Source organism: Vanessa atalanta, chromosome Z, assembly GCF_905147765.1.
Source record: "Vanessa atalanta chromosome Z, ilVanAtal1.2, whole genome shotgun sequence".
NCBI classification, from domain to species: Eukaryota; Metazoa; Arthropoda; class Insecta; order Lepidoptera; family Nymphalidae; genus Vanessa; species Vanessa atalanta.
Genome location: NC_061902.1, coordinates 9,355,231 through 9,364,099, shown reverse-complemented (window position 1 = coordinate 9,364,099; position 8,869 = coordinate 9,355,231). Strand labels below are relative to the sequence as shown.

The window sequence follows — 8,869 nt, the reverse complement described above, 5'->3', positions numbered from 1 at the left end:
CGGTCCGGTGCCGGCACGCTGACCGCACGTGGTTCGTGCGATAGTTTTTCATAATACGATACGTAAAACATGAGCAGCGGCAAGAGGAAGCTCTCCTTCCTCGGCTTTGCACCGCAGGTAAGTCCCGATTTTTTTGTAATAAAATGCTCTCATGTGTCCCGACCGCGGTAATGTTTTTATTCACATATATACGACATTAATTATTATTTATTACCAATATTTAAAAAAAAACTGTATTTAATGTAAGATTTTTAATGTTGCACAGAAAGTTTTTCAAACGCCGATAAATCTTTAATTGCATAACTCGCGAGGGTTTTTTAGGTGATTTTAATTGAACAAATACTATGATTAAATAGTTCGTAACTTTGAATCATTATTGCATTGAAATTAAAACCCGTAACTCGTATACATATAAATCGAGCTTCAATAAAAATAATATGTTCTCCGTCAATTCAATAGCAATTGACATCGGATCCTTTAGCCTTCTTAGTAATAGTTGAAGCAAATTCATTAATGTTCGATATACAATTCTAAACAAATATAATTAATCTTTTTTACATGAATGTTTTTTTCACAAACCAACTTTTGTACATAAATTAAAGTACCTATTTCGTGAAAGTATAGTTTTGGGCATAGTTTAAATATTTATATATATTTTATTATGTAATATAAAGGCAAAAAACACCGCAATAGTGAAACATTTATAATATATTTATAAGCAGGGGTAATGGGTAATAATGGGTAGTACCTTGATGATATATATGATGATGAAATATATTTACTTATACATATTTGTTTCTATAAGTATATATATAAGCAAGAGCGATATATAAAAAATGAGGTTCATTATATTTATTTACTCATATTTTGTGAGAAATGTATGTTTTAAAATTGATTTTAAATATAATGTAATGTCGTCAACAGTATGTGAGAGAAATGTATGAAGGTCGTCAGCAATCTGTCATGTCAGTTTAATTCTGTTCTAAAATATATATACACATTTATATATGTAATATACTATATAATATACAATAATTGCGATGTGAATGTTATAACAAAGTAATTAGACAACTTTTAAACACTATTTGCGAATACTGAATAAGGCTAAGACCGGGGGAGTGCCGTGGTCACTAACACTCGTAACTTGTATCTGTAATTCAATGCAACTATTTATATCCTTTACCACAATGCACACCTTATTTCTTTACTTAAACCTCAAGAATCTAATGTGTTTATTGAGTTACATTATTTTAATAAAAGCAGGTCGAATTTTGATCCTTTTTTTATAACTAAATAATATGTTTACCATACCATTTAATATCGTCTCTATATATAGTACCCGTAATAATAAAGTATTATGCTCTTGTTAACAAAATAATAATGTAAAAGAAAAAAAAAAACGCTATCTATTAAATAGATTCCACGCTTCAGCGACTTTTTAATTGAAAATTTTACCGTGATAGTACAAGAAATCCAGTTCATACATAACAAAAGTATTTTAATAATAATGTTTTTAAAAAGGTTTCGAACGATGCAATGATTGAGTATAAATGAAGTATTCGTTAATTGGAATCTTTTACAATTTGTATTTTTCGCTTCAATTGTGTATATTGTTTCGTATATATTTTCGTTTCACTTTAAATAATGAAAACGTCGCACGAGGCGTGCGATATGAGCGAGGTGTTACGAGAGCATCCACAACACTCCCGAGTCTAATCAACAACAATCAATACAATATCTAAATATGTTTTGTTGCGATGTAACAATCAATACGCATAGCATGTCAATATCCAATAAAATTTTATAATTGATTTACAGTTATCATTAATTTACAATATTTGAACACTATAATAGCGAAAGTTATTAGATTTGTAAGATTATATTACGGACAATTAGTTGAAATATAAGTTCTAACTTATACTGGTAAACATCGAAAGAAAATGTTCAAGCTCTTTATCATTAACATTTTATACATTTTAAGCATTATCCTTTTTAGACGTTATTAAATGAAAGGAATTATTTGTATTTAAAAAACTTAATCAAAATTCGTTACAAACTCATTAATCTTGTTAAAACATTCATTAAAAACATGTTTATTTTTCGATGACAAAATATTTGAGAACCGTTTCCTTGTTTAAAATAGCGATGTTATCACAACTAGAAGATAGGTGGATTAGTAAGTCAAGTGATATTTTCAAAAAATAAACTCAATTGACAGCAGAACAAATGGAAGCTTATCTTTGGTATTAAAGTCCATTACATTACGTAATTCATAATGTCCGTATTCTATGAAAATATGAAATGATTTTTTTTTAAAACAATGTACGGTTTTGTTATTACGTCCAGTTAGACAGCTACCCGTAAAACACTTTAGTGTTTTACATATTTTTACATATTCGTAGCAGTTTCATATATTCCTAAAAAGAGATTTTGATTTTTTATTTTATTGAATAGTTTTTAAAGTTGTTATCATTCTTTACTATGACTGAAAACCTGATAACGCTTAAGGTAGATTTCCGTCAATTTTTGTATTTATGATACGCTTGTTTACGCGAATTTTATCATATGACAATTCGACGTCCGGATAAGATATACGTAATCATAAGGTTGGCTACTTTTATTTAGATAACTTAATCATAGGTTAGCTCCTAGCTCGTGCCTTATTTTGATATTTCGTTAGATAAGTCGCTAGTATATTCATTTATGGACTTCGAGGCACTGGGATTCAATCCCGGGCTATTTTGATCTGCAAAAATGATCTGTACATTTGTCGCCCTTGAAAATCATATTTGTAACCGGTTAATAATATTTAATTGAAAAATAATTATTACTTATATAATTAGTGTTAGATGGTAATTGTTTGGACTCGAAATCGTCATGTGTTAGGGATACATAAGGCGATAAAAGTAGGTACATATTTTGTAACATACCTTCTTGTTAACAAACAATAAATTTTGAAGAACACGGCACACTAACACGGAGGTACGATAATCAGTAACAATAACTTAACAAATAGGAAGTTAAAACATCTGAGGTATTTTTTTTGTATAAAATATATGTAAAACGTATAAAAGTATTTCCTAGGTCTCTAAACTGTCAAGAGAAAAATCTTCTTATGTTTTTAATAGAATCGTACAGTAAACTTTTATCATTCTTATTTCAAGTGATTATTCATAGAGCGTCCATCCACACTTATTGTATTTTACTAAGTCAAAATAAGATTTTATAAAAGGTTTATATTTATCTTAAACCGGGAACGTCCATTAAACGAGTTGCTTAATACTATAATATGTTAAAATAGTGTTTCATGGAAACGATCTTTGAAAGGAAAACCTTATATTAATTAAATACCAATGACATATAATATAAAAAAATCACGATAAATACACGACCATAAGAAAAATTGTACTATACATGTCTTTGAAATTGCCTTATTATAAAAAAGAAACTTGTAATAACAATTTATAGTTTTTTTTTTGTTAACTGAATTAATTCATAAATAGATAATCATGATTGCATAGAAATCCTCTGTATGATTTCATTCCATTACCTACCGCGGATTAAGTGTTCGTGTTTTTTTTCTTACTCATGTGATAAACAAACAATGACTGTCGTCTCTTATAGTCTACAATATTACTCAACACTATAGCGTTTGTTTTAGTTAATAATTAGTTCTAAGAAAAAAAAAAACACAAGAGTTCGAACTGACATAAGGATTTCATTAGAGTCGACATGTTATTTTATAAATCAAGTACTAATCATTTAATAAATTTATATAATATTCAAAAATAAATTTTCTAAGCCTTATTTCTTTGTATTGATATCTTAATAGCTTTAAGATGGTTAAGGAAAAATAATACTCTTCTAGACGTGATTATAGTAAATATTACTATTTATAATATACATATAGTAAAGTTGTCTGTGTCTTCATTACGCCGCCGTCAGGTGTAATAAAATAGAAAGGTACCTGATGGTAAGTGGTGATGATACATATTGTCACCACTTACGCCACTTACTTACTTATTATTTCTTAGAGTGGCAATGTCGATGGCGACTGTCATTGTAAGAAATATTAAAAATTTTACATCGTCAATGTACAGTTAACATTGGAAACAAAGGTGTTACGTCTCTTGTGCATGTTAGACTAGCTCACTCACCGTTAAAACCGGACTACATTATGAAGTTATCATAAACATATACCCTACCTATATACCTGTTATTAGATAATATGTATATTGATAAATCTAAAATTGCCCATTTAAATCACGGTTCTGTTAAAGAATATGAACTTCAATTACCTTTTTTTGATCGACTTCCCCGATTTATTATTGATGAAAATACGAGAGTTAGTTGAGAGAATTACACGAGATTATAAAAATATAGGTACTGCTTTATACCTTTAATACAACTATAATGTTACCAGGTACAAACAGGTAAACAGACGTTATCAATGTCATCAGTTATTTAATTGATTTTTATGCGAAATGAAAGGTCATTCTATATCCTTTCGTACAGTATTAGATTGCCTTGTCGAGTGTGTCATATGAAAAATTAAAAATTTAACTTTGCTTAAAACTTTGCATTTTTCGTGTTGGCCCGTGATTTAGCAAGCAACGCATTTGCGATTTGTCAATGTACATATTATCTTTGTCTTCATCAAATAACAGATGCGGTTATATATTTCTTATACTGTATCTTAGACTAGCAATAATACTAATTATTATTTTTTGCCGGTAGAATATATTATTTATGGGTGGTTGCTATCCAAAGGGGCTTTCAGAAAGCCCTACCCAGGGCCGTCTCAAGCTATGCTGGGGCCCTTGGGCACCCATGAATTTGGAGCACATTTGCTAGATACTCTTTTTGTTTAATTTGGTAAATTGTTGGTTCTTCGGGGCGCTCTCAGGATGAGGGCCCTGGGCACCCTATGGTAAAGCCCTATGGTAAAGACTCTAATGCCCCTACCACACCTTACTAATTTTCTTATTATAATATATAACATATATATGGAGGATCTATTTTTATTTTACTCACGGTTAGCATTTACAATAACATAAGTTATCTAAGTCTCGACCATTCGGCGTTATGATGATGTGGTCCTTTTGACCGATTTTTGGCATGACGACCATTCCCAACCGAGACTGATCAACGCATTATAGTGTAAAACTTAGTGTGCGTCTTAAATGACGGCACCGCGGGCGCGGAATTCACTGTGCGCGTAACAAATACTCGAAATGTCTGAACCTGTTCGGAGTGCAAGCGAGCGCGCACACATAAAAAATGTATTACCCTGGCGGATCCGCGTGCGTTGTCATTCAGCACTTGTGCACTGCACAAGTGCTTTTGCACTCTCTATTACCTTTTCGCATTGCTTGCAATTCCATGATAAACTGTTGCCAGAATAAAGTTTAATAAGACTGTAACAAAAAGTCATTGACGCGATATATCAATTGCAATGAAATAACAGTAACGTGTTATACGCGAGAGAAAATAACGGCAACTTCGTTAACATCTATTGATTACCAGCTTATGTGGACTGCCGGCAAAGATATTACTGACTTTATAAGTAGTCGGGTTTCGGCAGACAGTAAACTGTAAAAAATACTCTCTTACTACCTGTCTAAAGACAACCAATAGTAAGTAATTTAAATAATATGAAGAAGTGTTATCAACTTATCAGAAACATTTCGTAGGTTGCTTAATACGATATAATAAATGGTGAAAATGATAAAAATTACTTTTTACATCAAATATAATCCTATTTGGTTCTAGGTATTTTACGTAATATAGAGTATTTTCAAATTCGCTCCGAGCGTTACAAAATACAATTAATCTTCTATTATATCTTCTAATGAAATAAAAATATTGTTTTTGTTAAAAGAAGATTTTATTGGAAAATAAAATCTTCTTTTAACATTTGAAAAATAATTCAATATGAGTAGAGTCAGGATTATATATTTTAACTCAAATTCTATATCGAAAAATAAACACATTGATACAAAAAAAATATATCATTAATTCTTGTTTTTAACACTTAAGGACTCGCGTCTTAATTTGTAACACACATACTCGCTACCGGGTGCACTGGACACAGTATAATATCCATGTTCTTTTTTTTTAACGAATAATAAAAGCGAATGATAAATAATTTTATGGTAAATTTGTTAATATATAAAGACAATAGTGAATGAAATACAAATATTTATTATTTTGTTATTAAAATTAATAGTGTTATTTACTATAACTATAGGACAAGATAAGGCATAATTGTTAAATTTTCTTCGATTGATTATTTTAAACAAAACTTTCCATATTTTCTTATACTACTGTGATGTACCTACTTAAACTAAATAACAATGAGAGATTAATAATTATAGAAAACAAAAAATTCTACTTAGAAAATTAACAAAATTAAAATATCTTTTTTGACGTAAAATCTAAGTTCCACATTGTTTATTCTCTCCCTACATCTAATTTAGTTATAACAACTTAAACAAACGTATTTCATGTGTTCTCCACAAATTGCTATGATGTATTTTATCTAAAAAATTGTATTTTTTCGATTTTTTTTTCGACATTGGTGCGGTTGTTGAATTTGATGCCGCACTTGTGTCAGGTATTATATGTCGGATTCGGTTTGATATTCTGTGGAATGTTTGTGATAGACATTCGTTCATGACGGTATGGTTGAATTAGAGAAATAGCCAACGTTTTGATAAAATCTCTTCGTGTGAAGTTAGCCATCTCAATAATTTAAGTTTCGCGGATTAATGGGTCTGTCTTGCTGCGGTATGTGTAAGCTGTTCAGGTTTTTTTTTGTTTTTTTCGGCGAGTGCCTAAACGTGTCGAGCAAAAGTCATCCAGTAGTATTAATTGTATAATTCTTGCACGGATTTAAATTCATGCTTACTTGTTTCCACATAGTCTTCAGTCTGAGAACAGTTTTCGTTTTCTATTTCTTCATTAAGGTATAATTTTATTTCATTTTGTCTTAAGGGTCTTTAGGTAGTCATTTTATGGTAAACAAAGTAGAAATAAATAATAAAAGATTAATAAATAATAATAACACGATGGTATAAAATACTAATGTATTTAGTCGCTACCGGGTCCAGCAGACCCACAGTCATCTTACACTTCCAAAGCACTCACGTGCAGCGCGATAACAGACCACTGCGATCGCTATTCGATGTGTTACACTATCACTGAAAGGTATTAAGAACGGCAACGTCGCAAACGTTGAAACGTAAAAGTTATTAAAGAAAAAACGAAGGACTGGGTCCGTTGGACCCATAAGCGAGTCCTTAAGTGTTAATATAATAGTTTTGCAAATTTTGTCATGTATACATGATAAAATAAACACGTAAAATTAACTGTTTATTCAAACCCAGGAACAAACTTCGGTAAAATCCACAACAGCGCGATTTTTAAGTCAATTTCTGCCTCGCACAACTACTTTGTGGAACCAGATTTCGGCGGTTTTTCCGAACCGATATGACTTGGGAACCTTTAAGAAAAGAGCGTACTCCTCTCAAAAATGCCGACAACGCACCTGCAAGCCGCCGGTGTTGCATATGTCCATGGGCGGTGGTAGTCACTTTCCATCAGATGAGCCTCCTGCTCGTTTGCCACCTTTAATATAAAAAAAAGTATTGTGCTACAGCATAGGTTCATAATACTGTTTATAATTGATTTGGTTTGAGACAGGTTTCGTATGTACAAATGTAATGCAATTAATATTCTAAGATTAACTCAAGATAAATTAAAATTTCACTTTCTAAGTTAATATTTATAAAAACAGCGAGGCTAAGAGGCAGCCACGGTGAAGAGGAAAAATCGCTCCTTATTCAATATTTTTTTAATTCTTAAACGATCAATTAGTGAATTGTCGTTAATGTTAGATTCGGTGAACTCGGGGCTTAATGACTTATCTAATATTTAAAATTATTTATTTATAACTCAAATAAAGATTTTTAAAGTAATATAGCTAAAATTTATATTTAATTCACTTTTAATGACAAAATTTGAATCCAGACACGAAATAAAATATTTAACGTATCTGGTTAAATGTACTAAAATATGCAACCAGGAGGGCATTGCAATTTTTTTTATCATATATGTGGCCGAGCAAATATGCCACCTGATGTTAAGTGGTCACCACCGCCCATAGACAATGGTGCTTTAAGAAATATTAACCATTCCATACATTGCCAATGCGCCACCAACCGTGGGAACTAAGATGTTAAGTGTGAATGTGCAGTTTATAGCGTAAATTTGTATTCACTTTATGTTCTTACATGATGGTAGGGCTTTGTGCAAGCTAGTCTGTATACCTACCACCCACACGTCAAATATTCCACCGCCAAACAGCAATACTTTGTATTATTGTGTTCCTGTTTGAAGAGTGAGTTGACCAATGCAGCTACAGGCATAAGGGTATGACCCTTAGTTATACTTAGTTTCCAATGTCGCTATCTCATTGAAGTGTCGTTCTTTATTTTTACTCTATATATACACAAAATATTATATTGAATGTGTAGCGTTTGCTCAAAGTTGGCGTGTTTAAGTGAGATAGATAGATTCATAGAATGTGTATGTCGTACTGTCTTGTATTCAATGTCGCATGCTCGCATCATTTCTGACGTTTCTCGATCGATTTCTCTGTCGACTCTCGAATTAGTTTTCATAGAATAACCTTGCTGTGATTATAATTTGAGTTTCCGAATACTTTTGTATCCCTGTCTAGTTTTTCAAGTACGTAATTAGTCAAAATCGTTAGTGTTTGTGTTATTTAGTTCATTGTTATATCAGTTTGAGATAAATAAGTTTATCTTGCGACGTTGGAACTAAATTAGACGTTCGTTTTTTTAAA

General features: G+C 31.1%; 1 protein-coding gene across 2 annotated transcripts in view; it reads left to right on the top strand.

Annotated features, from left to right (window-relative positions):
* LOC125075820 (anion exchange protein 2) overlaps positions 1–8,869 on the top strand; it is a 57,021-nt gene continuing 48,152 nt past the window's right edge. For both annotated transcript variants that reach the window (XM_047687596.1, XM_047687595.1), the window contains exon 1: positions 1–117. In XM_047687596.1, the coding sequence (XP_047543552.1) occupies positions 70–117 (48 nt within the window). In that variant the 5' untranslated portion in view covers positions 1–69. The remainder of the gene's footprint in view (positions 118–8,869) is intronic.